This window comes from Oncorhynchus mykiss, chromosome 16 (assembly GCF_013265735.2).
Source record: "Oncorhynchus mykiss isolate Arlee chromosome 16, USDA_OmykA_1.1, whole genome shotgun sequence".
Lineage (NCBI taxonomy): Eukaryota > Metazoa > Chordata > Actinopteri > Salmoniformes > Salmonidae > Oncorhynchus > Oncorhynchus mykiss.
In genome coordinates, this window is record NC_048580.1 from 32,900,403 (window position 1) to 32,917,733 (window position 17,331).

Below are 17,331 nucleotides of genomic sequence, written 5' to 3' on the forward strand. Positions count from 1 at the left end.
CACACACAGGCAGACATGCACACACCACACACACAGGGCCCATGCCAGGAGCACACCGGTTAATAGCTGCCTCCTTCTCCCGAAATTGCTTCCTATAAAAGGAGAGAGAGCACGTCTGGCTCCCTCTCTCTCTCACCTCCCAACCCTTCTCCCTCCGTCTCTCCCTTGCGCCCCCCCCCCCCCCCATGATTAGGCCTAATTATGGTGCAGCGGACGCCTAACGGCCTCAGTCATGCAGCTTTAATTGACCGTTATTCATCTCCGGGCTGGCGCTGACGCTAGGCTAGGCGGCGCGGGGGAGGGGAGGGGGTGGAATGAATGGGGGTTTGGCATGCAGGGGTCCTAGCCTAGCGTAGCTGTACGTGGCCCAGGCTAATTGCTAGCCCCGAGGGATTAGGCCAGGTGATTACACACTGGGCGGTGTAATTACATAAGCAGCGGCGGGCCCAGGCTAGCGGGCCCCGGGGTCACGCGGCCCCGGCCCTTCCCCAAGATTAATTGGAGCTGCCATCGGAGTGCGAGGCTCTGCCAGAGAGAGCGGTTATACGATTAGCATTAACATTTCAGCGGTGGGCCGGCGATCAATATATGTCCCCCCCCCTTGCTGTTGGCTCGGTGAGTGTACCCCCCTTGCTGTTCCTCTCGCTCTCTTTCTCCATCTCCCCTCTCTCTCTCTCCCTCTCTCCCTTTCTCACTCTCTCCGCTGTATGTGTATGGGCAGAGACATGCAGGCGCTAGTTGATTTTCAACACAACCATTCAAAAACAATAGCTGTCGTCCCATTCAAATGTGGGTCTTTTTTGGTTGTATTCACCACCATGATGTGTACTACATATCAGTCACATCTCCAAAGCAGCAAACTGATGATATTTGGCACGATTGCACAAGATTGAGTTTGTGCGTGTGCCTGTGTGTCTTTGTGTGTGTGTGCAGGAAAGCCCAAATGGTTTTGCCGGGAGACACATAAACCAAATCAACAGATCACCACACACCACCAGTACCCTGTGACACTTCCACATTCTCCCTGAAACACACCAAGCTGAAAAACATATTCTTATTTCTCCCCTCTACCTCCTCCATCCACCAACCCCTCTTTTCCTCCTACCTCAAGTTTCCCCTGTTCATTTGGGACAAGAGACAGACCAGGGAGTGAAAGAAAGAGAAGGAGAGAGAGGTACAGAAAGAAAGAGCGAGAGGAGCTTTTCTTTGCTCAGAAAGATGACAAAAGGAGAGGCACATAATAGAGAGGCCTTTTCATGAATAGGGTTTGCAGGACACGGCCGCCTTTTCACTGGCTCAATACGGCCCGGAGACGGAGAGAGGGAGAAGGTGCGGGATAAAAGGAGAGAAGAGAGGAGGATGAGTGTTAATTAGAAGGTCCTTCAGCCCGTGGCCCCAGTCGAGACGCGGGGGCCGCCCCAGCTGTCGAAGCATGACACACTCCTATTGTGTATTCAGCCCTCATTATGTAATTGTGTGTGTGGGTGTTGGTGTGTGTGTGTGTGTGTGTGTGTGTGTGTGTGTGTGTGTGTGTGTGTGTGTGTGTGTGTGTGTGTGTGTGTGTGTGTGTGTGTGTGTGTGTGTGTGTGTGTGGTTGAGTAGGAGGGGAACTGAGGGAGACTAAAGCTCAGGGTACAAACATGGCCAGCGGCGGTCTTTGCGCCGTGGCAAGACTGACGAGGGGGCTATGGCGACACGGGAGCCTCCTGTGGCTGTAGTTATAAATAAACCAGGAGGAGAGCGTGTAGCTAGCCAGGGCTCAGTTACCAAAATACACTACAAAACCTGGTCCTGGAGACCCACTATAGATACCGTCTTTCACCTCAAACCATCATACTCACTGCTATACACTCTATAGTACCGTTACGAAACCAACTAGACAGGGATTAAGTCTACTCCATCTAAGTCTAGGGGTTTTAGGTCTCACTAACTGTTCCATACCCTATGCATTGAATGTTCGAGTAAGAGCTGAATATTACAGTGAAAAGATCTGTTTGAGGGTCCATGCCAGTTATGATCCCATTTGTTTCATTGTTTGAGTGTAGCTTTAACTGTTTATGTCTGTTGGTTTAACACTAGAACTGTCATAGGCCAACGGCCACTGACGTTTGACATTGCTCAGTTGTCAGAATTTTTTCATCGCAAACAAAAGTATTTTACCTGTTTACCATTTTTTCCCCCACACCTATTACTACCTTAAAGGCCCAGTGCAGTCAAAAATGTCATTCTCCTGTGTTTTATATTTTTATTTCCACACTATGAGGTTAGAATAATACTGTGAAATTTAGAAAATTATGATAATGCCCTTTTTAAGTGTTTGAAAAGACAGCCTGACATTTCTGCCTGTTTTGATGGGATGGCGTTTTGGCCTGCCTGGTGACATCATAAATTAGTCAATAGAGCAATAAGGAAGAGAGTTCCAAACATCTCTGCCAATAACAGCTAGTTTTCAGTTTTCCCCTCCCCACTCAGACCACTCCCAGACAGTCCCAGCAAAATTCTTGCTTGAGAAATTGCTCTTTGCTAAGAACCTATTTTAGTTTCTTTTTGACCATTTTAATTGAAAACAATCAGAGTAAGGTACTTAATTGTTACCCAGAAATGATTTGATACTGAGATAAAAACAGCTGCATTGAACCTTTAAGGGGCCAAGACAAATGCTCTGTAATGTGTCTCTCCCCTCACTGATTTAATGAATGGCGAAAATGGATGATTGGGTGAAACGGATCATTTTTACTCGTTACTTCACAATTGAATTTGAACGAACTGAATGATGAGGATGAGGAAGAGGGTGATTCAATTTGAATGATAAGGAGGGTGAAGACGGTGATTGAATTCAGAACAATAGTGTAATGATGATGAAGAACTGGCCATTGTGGGCAGTCAAATTATTTTATTATGAAAGGCTGGAAAGGATATGTAATCTCCCCTCGGCGAGATTCAAATCAGACACGGAGTAAAACGCATAACGTGTCTTGTTCACAATGGCACGTTGAACCAAATGAATGGACGCCGACAACATTGCAGATATTGACGTTGACTTTGAGCATGAGATGCTTGAGCCTCACCTAGGAAAGAACAGAACAAGTCTAACTGAGAAAAGCATCCTTCTCACAGCTCACACATTGGAGAGAAAAGAAAAAACATTGCCAGGTCGGCAGGTGCACACGGAACAAGGCCCATGAAAACTGTGTGCAGCGCAACCAAATTGTTTTTGGATCTTGCCCACAAAAAGCACAGAAGCTATGTGCTGACTGTGAAATCAGGAGCATTAATAGAGAAGAGAAGACCAGATTGATTCATGCGAAAAGGCATGGGTAAGGGCACAGTACAGGGTCCAATACTATCAATAAATGACTCTTGTTTTCATATATTTTCATGGATATATTTCCCCAAATATTTCTTTCTGTAATTAATTCAGAACATTTTTTTATGCAATATTTATTATTGCCTGGCTACCCATCCACATCGCTCCGGCCAAGTGATGTCTCTCCTCCACAATGAGTTTGGATTTGCCTCCCTCCCCAGCAATTTCTAGAATACAAACCTATTCTGACCGTTCTGATTGGTGCCGGAAACCGATGGTTTGGGCCAGAGCTGGCCTACATGATGACATTATCAACTTTGATACTCTGAAAGGTTCGTTTTGTTAGAGACGATCCAATCGCTGAGGAATTTGTTTTGTACAACGTGACTCATTTTGAATTCACACAAACAACTTCTAGGATAGAAGTTTTAAAATGAATGTATATAGCGATCGCTTGAGCTGTGAGTTGTCAGGCAATATTTATTAAGCTTGGCGCTAGTGTTTACAGCAAATCATTCGACCGTATTACATACTATAACTCTATTTCTAATTGAATCTACAAATACAATTGATCATATGTGTTACATTGTTACATTTTTATGGTAAGGAAAACAAAAATATGCTATGTGTTGCACTAGGCCTTTGTAGAATAACACTGCACATGCATTTTATGTACATCAAAATATACAATATACAACTATTTAAAATAAACAAAATAGTGTTAAGATATGACTACATTCAATCAATAAAAAACGTGTTTGATGTTCTTTATTTAGGTTGATAAAAACAAAGTAGATTCATCTGATGTGTATTTTAAAGTGGGCCCCCTTACAGCGTTCTCTAGCGGGTACTTAGGCTGAAAGGGCTAGCGGTTCTAGTGCTACATGTGGCGTGTTTTTGTTTCTGTGTGTCCACAGGGAGATGTCCCATCCCCCACCTTTGCTGTCCCCCCAGAACGCTCCTCACATCGCGTTGGGACCCCACCTGCGGCCACCCTTCCTGGGCATGCCCTCTGCCTTGTGCCAGGCCCCAAGTAAGTCGGATGCTAATGCTAGCAGGCTAATTACAGAAATGAATATAGGTCCTACACTTACAGTATTAATGGTGAGTTAGGGCTGGATTCAAGGTAATTCCGATTGACTGGCCATATACAGCGTTTACCGTGAATGCAGTCTCCACGAATGCGGGAACACTGCCTTGAAATTTCAACCGAGCTATAACATGGGGCTTCCGCAATACTTTTGCAATACAGATTGAATCCAACAAGAAAGATTGGCCTATGGTAGACACTTCAAACAGCATTAGCTGCGTTCCCACTCAAATGTAAATGGAAAAATGTTCAATGAAATTCATGTCTTTTGTGCTTTTTGACTAACATCATTATAGAGACTTTTATCATTTAAGGAATGTATTTGTACCTGATACTTTGTGAGGCATTGGTATTTAACAGGGGGTCTATCTCATTGTATTTTAAAACCCCATTTGTAGTGTATGTCAGAAATCTCTTAATGAGTGTGTGTGCTCATCACTGTGTTTTTTATGTATTTCCCTCAGGCTATGGTTTTCTCCAGCCTGCCCAAGCTGAGATGTTTGCCCGGCAACAGGAGATGCTTCGGAAGCAGAACCTTGCCAGGTTTGTCATTGTCTTCTTGTGCTGTTGTGTGTGTGTGTGTGTGTGTGTGTGTGTGTGTGTGTGTGTGTGTGTGTGTGTGTGTGTGTGTGTGTGTGTGTGTGTGTGTGTGTGTGTGTGTGTGTGTGTGTGATGTCAAGGCTGTAGCTTAATGTGTGTGTCTATGTACTAAAATTATGTTTAGTCTGTGTGATAACATTGTCTCTAACCTCTCTCATCTATGTCCGGTCCCAGGTTGGAGATGTCAGCAGAGTTGCTCAGACACAAGGAGCTGGAGAGTCTTCACAGGCAGCAGCAGCAGCGTGTGCTGGGGAGCTCCGACCCCCTGGGCCTAGCCCATGGCCTCCCCCTGGACCACCCTGCCCTGCGCAGCCTTCACCACCTGCCCGAGGGACACCCCCTCCACGAGGAACTCAGCCGACGCCAAAACGCCATGCTGGTGCTCCGACACACCAACAGCCCCCTGCTCTCTCTCAACCACCAGGGGCCCTCAGGGGCCACAACGTCCAAAGACACCCAGGGACAAAGCTGCGGGGCTCGGGGTGGATTAAGGAAGGGGGCCTCCAGGAATGGCCCCCAGCAGCCCAGAGGGGGAGAGCACCAAGAAAGGGAATGCCGAGGGAGGGAGGGAGACGCGGACGGTCACGATGATGAGATGAAGGACTCGGACAGCGAGACGGAGATGGGCTCGGATAGGCACAAGGGCTCGGATGGCAAGGCCACTGAGGGGCATGGGCTTCACAGGGACAGGGGGAAAGAGAGCGGCAGGAAGGGGGGGTGTGACGGTGCCAAGGAGGCGGGCGAGGGCGAAGGTCGGCTCAGTGCCCCCTGTAGTTCGGCGGACGCAGAATCACCACCTAGCCACCACCTCTTCACCCCAGGGCTGAGTAAGAGCGATGTTAAGTACCACTTTCCACCTGGCACCATGCCCCCTCTGCAAGGGCTCCACGACCAGTCTCTGCCCTTTGGATTCCCATATACCAGCCCCTACTTCCACACCGGTGAGTAATACACACACACCAACCAACTCCATCACACTTAAATGTTACTCCGACTGAAACCTGTGAATGCTATTTGGCTAGCCATGCAACCAACCGATCTTCATGGGCGTTAGCATGCTAGCTAAAAACAACTGCATTTGAGAGAAGTGGTATGCAATGATAACAGCTACAGTTGTCGGAAGTTTGCATACACTTAGGTTGGAGTCATTAAAACTCATTTTTCAACCACTCCACAAATTTCTTGCTAACAAACTATAATGACACAAGTCATTTTTCCAACAATTGTTTACAGATAGATTATTTCACTGTATCACAATTCCAGTGGGTCAGAGGTTTACATACAATAAGTTGACTGTGCCTTTAAACAGCTTGGAAAATTCCAGAAAATTATGTCATGGCTTTAGAAGCTTCTGATAGGCTAATTGACATCGTTTGTGTCAATTGGAGGTGTACCTGTGGATGTATTTCAAGGCCTACCTTCAAACTCATAAGATCAGAAAATCATAAGAAATCAGCCAAGACCTCAGAAAATAAATTGTAGACTGGTTCATCCTTGGAAGCAATTTCCAAATGCCTGAAGGTTCCACATTCATCTGTACAAACAATAGTATGCAAGTATAAACACCATGGGACCACACAACCTTCATAGAGCTCAGGAAGGAAACGTGTTCTGTCTCCTAGAGATGAATGTACTTTTGTGTGAAGAGTACAAATCAATCCCACGAAAGCAAAGGACCTTGTGAAGATGCTGGAGGAAACGGGTTCAAAGGTATCTACATCCACAGTAAAACAAGTCCTATATCGACATAACCTGAAAGGCCTCTCAGCGAGGAAGAAGCCACTGCTCCAAAACTGCCATAAAAAAACAGACTACGGTTTGCAACTGCACATGGCGACAAAGATCATACTTTTGGGAGAAATGTCCTCTGGTCTGATGAAACAAAAATAGATCTGCTTGGCCATAATGACCATCATTATGTTTGGAGGAAAAAGGGGGAGGCTGGCAAGCCGAAGACACCATCCCAACCCTGAAGCACGGGGGTGGCAGCATCATGTTGTGGGGGTGCTTTGCTGCAATAGGGACTGGTGCACTTCACAAAATAGATGGCATCATGAGGACTGAAAATTATGTGGATATATTGAAGAAACATCTCAAGACGTTAGTCAGGATGTTAAAGCTTGATCACAAATGGGTCTTCCATTTACCATCCAACCTTTTTATGAGATTAATGTACCATCCAACCTTTTTATGAGAGTAATGTACAATAATGTTTTGAGAATGACACAAATATTAATTTACACAAAGTTTGCCGCTTCAGTGTCTTTAGATATTTTTGTCAGATGTTACTATGGAATACTTAAGTATAATTACAAGCATTTCATAAGTGTCAAAGGCTTTTATTGACAATTACATGAAGTTGATGCAAAGAGTCAATATTTGCACACTTCTTTTTCAAGACCTCTGCAATCCACCTTGGCATGCTGTCATTTAACTTCTGGTCCACATCCTGACTGATGGCAGCCCATTCTTGCATAATCAATGCTTGGAGTTTGTCAGAATTTGTGGTGTTTTGTTTGTCCACCCGCCTCTTGAGGATTGACCACAAGTTCTCAATGGGATTAAGGTCTGGGGAGTTTCCTGGCAATGGACCCAAAATATGTTTTTTTCCAGCATGATGTTTTGTTCCCTGAGCCACTTAGTTGTCAGTTTTGCCTTATGGCAAGGTGCTCCATCATGCTGGAAAAGGCATTGTTCGTCACCAAATTGTTCCTCTCGGAGGATGTGCTGGTACCATTCTTTATTCATGGCTGTGTTCTTAGGCAAAATTGTGAGTGAGCCCACTCCCTTGGCTCACGGAGAAGCAACCCCACACATGAATGGTCTCAGGATGCTTTACTGTTGGCATGACACAGGACTGACAGTAGCGCTCACCTTGTCTTCTCCAGACAAGCTTTTTTCTGAATGCCCCAAACAATCGGAATGGGGATTCATCAGAGAAAATAACTTTACCCCAGTCCTCAGCAGTCCAATCCCCGTGCCTTTGCAGAATATCAGTCTGTCCCTGATGTTTTTCCTGGAGAGAAGTGTCTTCTTTGCTGCCCTTCTTGACACCAGGCTATCCTCCAAAAGTCTTTGCCTCACTGTGCGTGCAGATGCACTCACAACTGCCTGCTGCCATTCCTGAGCAAGCTCTTTACTGGTGGTGCCCCGATCCCGCAGCTGCATCAACTTTAGGAGACGGTCCTGGCACTTGCTGGACTTTCTTGGGTGCCCTGAAGCCTTCTTCACAACAATTAAACTGCTCTCCTTGAAGTTCTTAATGATCCGATAAATGGTTGATTTATGTGCAATCTTACTGGCAGCAATATCCTTGCCTGTGAAGCCCTTTTTGTGCAAAGAAATGATGACGGCACGTGTTTCCTTGCAGGTAACCATGGTTGACAGAGGAAGAACAATATTTCCAAGCCCCACCCTCCTTTTGAAGCTTCCAGTCTGTTATTTGAACTCAATCAGCATAACAGAGTGATCACCAACCTTGTCCTCGTGAACACTCACACCTGTGTTAACGAGAGAATCACTGACATGATGTCAGCTGGTCCTTTTGTGGCAGGGCTGAAATGCAGTGGAAATGTTTTTGGGGGATTCAGTTCATTTGCATGGCAAAGAGGGACTTTGCAATTAATTGCAATACATCTGATCACTCTTCATAACATTCTGGAGTATATGCAAATTGCCATCATACAAACTGAGGCAGCAGACTTAAGTGATTCTCAAATCTTTTGGCCACGACTGTACGTGTTGGATAAAAAATGTCACGACATGCAGGCAGGCCTATTGGAAACAGCAAATTTGTCGGTAAACATTCCAAATGTCAACAAAACAAAATACGCTATAGAAGGTGGGATAATTATTTTGTGGGTGAAATAGATGACAATTCCAGCGGAAACGTTATGTGCAAATATTGATAATATAACCATCATGTGGAAGTAAACTTGCAGTCAAACAATGTTATGTTGTGTAGTCCTCCCAATGCGACTTGGAAAAACATTCAGTTTATTAAGCTACAGATGAAATAAGTTACGATGAACTTCACAGGGTGGTGAAAGTACACGGTGATGAGCTTGATGCACCTTTCCAATAACTAGTGAGGGTCTTTCTTTGTAAGGTGGTGACATGATGATCGGTGCTTGGCTGCCAATTGACAAATGATCTTGCTCTTATCCTCGTCATGTACCCTCCAAACTGGATCTGCGAGCTGTTGGCCAGAGTGAAAGCGCCAAGACCAGAGTGGGAACAGTTGCTGTTTATCGCAGACTTTTTTTGTGCCAAAAACATAGACAGATATAAAAATAGAATGGAAACACATCAAACTTTTGTTTTTGTTTTTCGGTAAATTAAAAGTTACATGACTAATATCTTTTTATGTGCATTACGTTATGACGCACACATTTTTTAATCTGGAACAAGTCAGTTGGATAGAAATCACCTCTGGTGGGAAAATGTGCATTTTTTAAAAGCAGCTTTTGGAAAACTAGCATGGAAATATATAGCAAACTGGATGGAAACCTAATGAAACCAACCATGAAAGTATATTGTAGCGAATTCGGGGGGGTAGCATCAACCGGTGCTTGCACCTGGGTCCAGCAACTGTCAAGCCAACACGTGACACTCTTGACAAGCTTGCTAGGTGTTGGGTTAGGGTCGCTACACTACCCCGTCCTTTGGGAGGGTGTATCCCCACATTTCTCTATACCACGTCCTTCACGTGTACATGCCTCTCAGATGGCCTCAGGCTCCATCCCACTTCTGACACTAATGTAGGGGGTAGTCCTGAACTGGCCGTGAATCCGAATACAGCGTATGTCAAGACAACGCTTAACTGTTACACCAAGAGGTCTTGAATCATTGAATCTCCGGAGGACATTTGAATTCACCCTAGCTTAAACTCGCAAATACACACAGAATCAAACCTTCATATTAGAGCAACTCTGTTTGGGTTAATTAGAAACCTGGTTTGAGTTGTCTGTGTCTAATGACTGTTATTAAATAGAGAGAGATTTGAACGTTTGAAAACACAGACAGAAACTGCTTAGGAAAGCAGAGGCAAAACAGCCAGTTTCACAGTGGGAACCAACACGCACCTATGCACGAATGTGCATGCACACACCACACACACACACACATGCACACACCACACACACACACATGCACACACACACACACACACACGCACACACACGCCGCACACACACACACACACACACACACACACACACACACACACACACACACACACACACACACACACACACACCCCTTGGAAAGCATATGAAAGACATTAGCAGTACTCTTTCTGTGTCTGCAGCGTGGAGACCTCCCCCTGGAAGGGGCCCTGCCACTGACCCCCCTGACCCCTCTACACACAGGGTTATCACCACAACCATGTGGAAGAAGAGGTGGGGGGGAGAAAAGAGAGAGGGAGTAGTTAGGCACAACAACAATGAGAATTAGCAAACATGGATCAAGTACACTTTTAAATGTGAAATTAAATATGATTCAATGCAAACATTTTTAAAAGCAATTAAATATAATGTCCATTTACACAATTGCAAAACAACCGCGAGGACAAAACAACAGTCCGAGAGAAAAAGTGTGTGTGTGAAAGAGAATTGCATGATTTGGACAATGAGATCGAGAAATTAAACGGAGAAATGGGTGTATGCTAGCTGGAGAAATGGGTGTATGCTAGCTGGAGAAATTGGTGTATGCTAGCTGGAGAAATGGGTGTATGCTAGCTGCTGGTCAAGGTCTGTCCTGGGTTGTATTCATCAGGCACCAAATAGAAGAAAACGGACAGATTTTTTTTAAAGTACACTAATGAATATGACTTAGTCATTTACAACATCCCTCTACCCTCTCTCCTCTCATAGGTGGTATGGGTGGTATGTTCATGGACGGCGAAGACTCAGCGGCGCCCCCAGTGGAGGACATCAGAAAGTGGAGTGTGGAGGAGGTGTGTGGCTTCGTGGGAGGCCTGGCCGGCTGTGCCGAGTACAACCAGGTAAGGACCAGAGCAGGATGGCAGGGACTGGTTTATCCACCCTTTAAACCAGAGAGAGAGAGAGAGAGAGAGAGGGAGAGACAGAGAGGGAACAGGGTCAGGCTGGTGGAAGAGCAGAGTAGGGCAGAGTAAGGCTTTGGGATCAGAGTATCTAATATTGTCACCTCAATCAGAAGTTCTACTATTAGTAGAGTTGGTTTCTAGTTGATTTTATAGCTGTAAGACCACTGTTATCTCTCACAGCACCACAGTCCCCTTATTAATGTAATACACACACACACACACACTCTGTTGGAATATTGAGAATGGTGTGAGTGTGTATGCAAGCTCTGTGTGAGTGTATGCTCTGTGTGAGCGTGTATGCATGAGTTTGTGCGTGTTTAGGAGTGTGTGTGTCTGTCTCGGCCCTGGCTGAAGTGGCTGTGTCTCTCCTGAAGGTGTTTCGGGAGCAGGCCATCGACGGAGAGACCCTCCCACTGCTCACGGAGGAGCACCTGCTCAACATCATGGGACTGAAGCTGGGCCCGGCGCTTAAGATACGCTCTCAGGTACACACCACTGACTGGCCACACACTCAGGACCATCACCTCAGGAGTGTGTGTGTGCAGCCTCAAAGTTCCTATTTTTGTTGTATGAGTAGACTGTTCTTGTGTGAGTAAACCTCAAGTGATTGTGTGAGTGTGTTTGTGAGTGATGGAAGCTAGTAGTGCATCGTAGTTAGCCAAAGCAGATAGATAGTGTAGCGTCTAAATGTGCGGCCTGTTGTCGGTGCACAGATTGTCAGGCATACCGTACTGTAGCCCTTAACCCTCTCCTCTCTCTCAGGCTGGTGGTACAGTAGAACACTAGGACATGATGTTTGTCCCAAATTGCACCCTATTCCCGACATAGTGCACTACTTTTGACCAGGGCCCATTTGGGATGTAGACTGTGAGCTGAGCAGCTTTAACCTCGGCATGTGGCGTTCTCTCTCTCTCTCTCCTCAGGTGGCACGGCGCGTTGGCAGAATCTTCTACATGACCAGCTTCCCGCTGGCCCTCCCGCTGGCGCTCCCGCCGGCGATCCCGCCATCTGCCCTGCGCCCCCCGGACAGGGACCTCCAGCCGTCCGACACCCCCCTGGCGCTACCACTGCGGCCCCTCTCCTCCGCCAGCAGCAGCTCTTCCCCCTACAGCGGCCCCCCGCCCGCCTGTCACTCCTCCCCCAAGCAGGAGAACGCCAACGGCTCTGTGTCGGGGGGCTACGAGGCAGCCAAGACCCCCTCGTAGGATCCAACTGGCTGCACAGGGAAGGCACAGGGAGGGAGGGAGATGGGTACAGAGAAAGTTCTGTAACAGACATTGAATTGACCCCCTTCCTCCCCCTTTGGGCATACACCTCCCTTTGGTTTGGGGAATAAACTGTAAAAAAATATATATATATATATATATAAAAGTGAACAAAATAAAAATGAACTAAAAGGACTAATCAAAGCAGCCCAATCAACTTCAAGTTCCACTGTGGTTGTAGCCGAGCAGAATCCAAAGACGTAACAGTGGGCTGGAGGGAGAGATGTGATGAAGCGACAGAGGGAGAAAGAGAGCGAGAGAGAGAGCAGACAGCTGGTCTCAGACAGCTTGCCAAAGAAAGAGCAAAGCCCCAGAACTACGACATTCTTCTGAGTCAGACAGACGCTACCGGAAACTCTTTCTTCCTGGGCTGAAGAAGGAAGCCCCTCTCTCCCTCTGTCTGCTCCCCAACATACTCGGTGGCGCCCAGCACTTAAAAGAGAGACGCCTCTTCTCTCTTTTCTCTCGCTCTTTTCCTCCCCTCCTTTCTTCTCACTCCCAGTCTAAGGAGCCCAAACAGCTCAGAGGAACTGAGAATTCTGGAGGCTGGAGTGAAAGCATACACTGAAAGGGTCTCCAAAAAACCTTCATTATTGCAACTATGCATTCCACAGTCCAAAACCAAAGATGTGTGAAATAAGAGACGATATTCCATGTTTGTTTCTGGTGTTTTTTTTGTGTTGCTTTGTGGGCAAAATTGCTAGTCTTAGGGAGAGGTGGGGTACATAAAAGATCCCAGTGGGCCCAGTACCTCATATGACTGTCTTTAAAAGACCAGGGAGACTCCTTGTAAGGTGAAACAAGGGGGAATCTTTATACAAGGTGTTCTAGGTACATGCCACAGTTGTGCCCATAAGCCATCGGCCTATAGGCAGAGTTATTTCTCTGACACACTCAAATGTTACTGATACAGGATGGGGACGAAACGGTGGCTTCGGCTCATAGGGCTAATGTTATTGCATAATCGTGTTAAACTACTGTGGGATATACAAACATGCCGAATTGTACAGAATCATGCTTAAGCTGAAAATATCCTGTAGGTTACATACATGGTACTTTCAATTTAATTTTTTTTTTTTTATGTCGTTGCATGGGGAAAAATCTTTATGACTGAACAAAATGTGACTTGCTAACTTTTGGTGGTACTTTTGTTTCAAACTTTTTTGTTTGTAGTTTTTTTTCTTCAAATGTTTGACATTAAAAGAAGCCCCAATCTTAAATGCTACTTCAGCAATATAAATTAGGAAATGATATTTATAGGACTTTTGCTGTAGTTAGATGAACAGATGTGTATAATACTTAGTCCTCACAATGGATTCCAAAGAACATTTACTTGGTTTTCCCTTGATTGCAGGGAAAAGGCACAAAGAGCTAAATGCAAATCTTTGAATTTGTTAAGGATTTTTTTTTTAACTACGTGTAAGCAATTAATTAAAATGGTCTAGATTTCCCATCACTGTTTTGTCTTGATCCTATTTTTCTATTCGCCACTTGGTAAAATAAATCCTAAGGAAACGATCGACTGCTTTCTTCTACACCTCACTTATCAGTACCGTTTGTAGTGTGTTTTCTCTGACAGCTAGATGGTGTGCGCTTGCTTTGTTGGAGCAGTGACATTCTGATAGTATCCGATCCCCTGCTTTTCCCTGTGTGTGTGCTCTTCCCTGTCGTTGTGTGTGTGTGTGTTTGCAGGGGAGTGGACCCCTGGGGGCATGGTTCAGGTCAACACCAGCTGTCAGTGTGAGGTTCAGCCGCAGGCCAAGGCCTCCCTGCCTGTGGGGATAAACCTGACCCTTCCGCCTACATACACACGTACACACAAAGAGAAGTGCACACGCGAGTGAGCACACCCACCTTTAGCCTACAAAGAAAACAGAGTTTCCACTGAAGCTGTCAAACCCATCTATCCCCTATGGGCCACTCCTGGGCTTTCATTGGCTTGGTCTTCAGCTCTACTTAACTGGTTGCCATCATGTACAAGTACTGAATGCACACAAAAATAACACTGCAAACACTGCATAAAGAGGAGAGCTTTAGTCAAGGAAGTTCGCAGCATCAGTTATGTCTTGCTGCTAGGCAAGGTGGAATGTCGGCCATATTGCTTATACCTATCCAGTCCATTCAGACCTACACAAGTGCCTAGAGAGAGGGGAAAGAGGGAATGAGTGGAGGAGGGAGTGTGCGGGGGGCTTGGTTGGCAGGGAAACAGGCCAGTCTGTTTCTGCTTCACCGCCTGGGCAGAGAAGACTGGCACGCCTGGCAGGCAGAGAAGACTGGCACGCCTGGCGGGTTGAAGCCTCCCTCTGTCCCCTTACCCAGCACAGCCTGGTCCAGCCCACCATAGAATAGTGTAGCACAGTGTAGTCAATACCTTTCTTCTAACAAATGTCCGTTGCTAAATTCCATCCTGGTAAATGCTCAGGAAACCAAAGTTCAAACAGGGAAACACAGGTGCTCATGTACGCAATTATTGGCTACAACCCACTACACTACATAATCCTGTTCACTGAAATGAGAAAGCATTGCATCAGTAGGGTACTTCACACAGAAACCAACAAAGTAGTCTCAGAAGTATTTAATATTTATTTGTAATGTACAATAACTTTAAGAACATGTTTGTGCTGTACACATTGAAGGAGCAAACTAAAACAAAATATTATTTTACCTTTATTTAACTAGGCAAGTCAGTTAAGAACAAATTCTTATTTTCAATGACGGCCTAGGAACAGTGGGTTAACTGCCTGTTCAGGGGCAGAACGACAGATATGAACCTTGTCGGCTCGGGGATTTGAACTTGCAACCTTCTGGTCCAACGCTCTAACCACTAGGCTACCCTGCCGCCCCAAAATAAGTCAAATAAAATAAATGTAGAAAAGTGTCCAACAGGAAGGCAGTAATGACTAAATGTACTAGCCAACGCTCTACTCCTATCCACCCCCGTCTCTCTCTCTCGGTCTTCCAAGTCCTCATTTCCCTCGGCCAACTCTGGACAGCTGCATTGGCGCCTTGGAGGCTTTAACCCAGTTTACATCGTCATCCTCACCATTACCACCATCTATTGAGGAAGGAAGCTCATGAATGAGGGATTCATTTGAAGGGGCAATCAGGGATTCAAACAACAAAGCAAAAGTTTAAAAAAAAGGATGTACCAATCCCTGATTGTCCCTTTAAGTGAGAGTGAAAAATGTCTGGACTACTGGACTATGTGTAGAAAACAATCACTCTACAATACTTCCCAAGTAAATAATGAGTGCTAATATCAGGCAGCAATGGATTTAAAATGCAGACATGTGATGGTGGGTATTTGTGACCACAATGGGTTTGATTTCAGTGGAGAAAATGGCAGGTTTCCTAATAAAAGACAAGATAGAAGTAAACAATATGTTGGCAGCTACCCTGCGCTCAATTTGAAGGCTAGGTGGAGCCATCACCATTTTGCATACACCCATCATATTCCCTACAGATCTGCCAAATCAAAAGTGGTAGGTGGCTAGGGGTCATTTCTGGACCGGGCCTGTGTGTCTTGCAATACCCTTTTCACACTAGTGTGCCGACCCAAAACGTTCTGTGCTGGTACGCTGCTAGTTTCTTTTCAGCTTGTCTTTTCAGCTTGTCCTTTCTAGTACGGTTCCAGTAACTACAGTGAATACATAACCAGGCCAGCAAAGTATAACTTGGCCTCGCACCCCTCAGTAGTGTGAAAAGTGCATATTTGTCCAATACTGTAAGAGAGAAGCCCGTCCACAAACCTGAGGCGCCATCTTGGTCTTCCTCCGCCCCTCGTCATTGCTCAGGTCAGACAGCTCTTGAAGAAGGTCATCATCGTCGTCAGAGCCCTCCTTTTTGTCTGGCAAGAGGAAGGAGAGATAGGATTTTAAGAACCAGTGAAAATGTAATACTCATTAGCTGGGACTTGGCTTTACGGATGAGAGTCAGATACAAAACTTTAAAGATAGGTTTAATGTTATACACTTATAATGTACACTTTGAACACTTCAGGGCCTGTATTCAAATCAAACGTTATTTGTCACAGTGGTAGAACTTACAGTGAATTGCTTAGTTACAAGCCTTTAACCAACAACGCAGTTAAGAAAAAATGAGTGTTAAGAAAGTATTTACTAAATAAATTGAAGCAAACAAATAAATACAAAGGGAACAAATGTAATAATTAAAGAGCAACAATAAAATAACAGTAACAAGGATATATAGTCGAGGTAATTGAGGTAATATGTACATGTAGGTAGAGTGAAAGTGACTATGCATAGATAATAAACAGAGAGTAGCAGCAGCGTAAAATGGGGTAAAATTGTCCGGGTAGCCATTTGCTTAGCTGTTCAGGAGTCTTATGGCTTGGTGGTAGAAGCTGTTAAGAAGCCTTTTGGACACAGACTTGGCGCTCCTGTACCGTTTGCAGTGCGGTAGCAGAGAGAACACTCTATGACTCTTTGGCAATTTTTCGGACCTTCCTCTGATACCACCTGGTATAGAGGTCCTGGATGGCAAGAAACTTGGCCCCAGTGATGTACTGGGGCGTATGCACTACCCCCTGCAAGTGCCTTGCAGTCGGAGGCCTAGCAGTTGCCATACCAGGTGCTATTCATAGTGTCTCGGAATAGGAGTGCGGATTTAGAATCCGTTTTCATTGTGGATTATAATGAATAAGTTTAAATGAACATGGGGGATCTGATCCTAGATCAGCTCTCTTATTCTGATACGTTTTATGAATATGAGCGCCGAGGTATGTTCATGCAGGTAGGTAGGTAGAACCTAACCACCTTTGAAGTCCCTATAACCTACATGGGGATGGAGCTGAGAATACATTAAAGTCATGGCACAAAATACTCATTACAGTTTACCACAGCTAATTTCACACATCTTATACTCCCTCGCAGCCTAAATAGAGAAAATAGCCTAGAGATAGCAGGCAGGCATCACTTCAGACAGCTACAAATTCCTCTGTAAAATGGCCACCTGTGTCCTGTCTGTGTGAGTGAGTTTGTCT

The 17,331-nt window shown here is 45.4% G+C and overlaps 1 protein-coding gene across 5 annotated transcripts in view; it reads left to right on the forward strand.

The window, feature by feature from the left end:
* Positions 1-13,847, forward strand: part of LOC110491833 (sterile alpha motif domain-containing protein 11) — a 97,727-nt gene extending 83,880 nt beyond the window's left edge. For 4 of the 5 annotated variants that reach the window (XM_036946730.1, XM_036946729.1, XM_036946732.1 and 1 more), the window contains exons 8-13: positions 4,225-4,340; positions 4,862-4,940; positions 5,172-5,938; positions 10,871-11,001; positions 11,439-11,549; positions 11,988-13,847. In XM_036946730.1, coding sequence (XP_036802625.1) covers positions 4,225-4,340; positions 4,862-4,940; positions 5,172-5,938; positions 10,871-11,001; positions 11,439-11,549; positions 11,988-12,269 — 1,486 coding nt within the window. In that variant the 3' untranslated portion in view covers positions 12,270-13,847. The remainder of the gene's footprint in view (positions 1-4,224; positions 4,341-4,861; positions 4,941-5,171; positions 5,939-10,870; positions 11,002-11,438; positions 11,550-11,987) is intronic. The other variant, XM_036946731.1, reaches the window with a different exon arrangement.
* Positions 13,848-17,331: the final 3,484 nt, after the last annotated feature.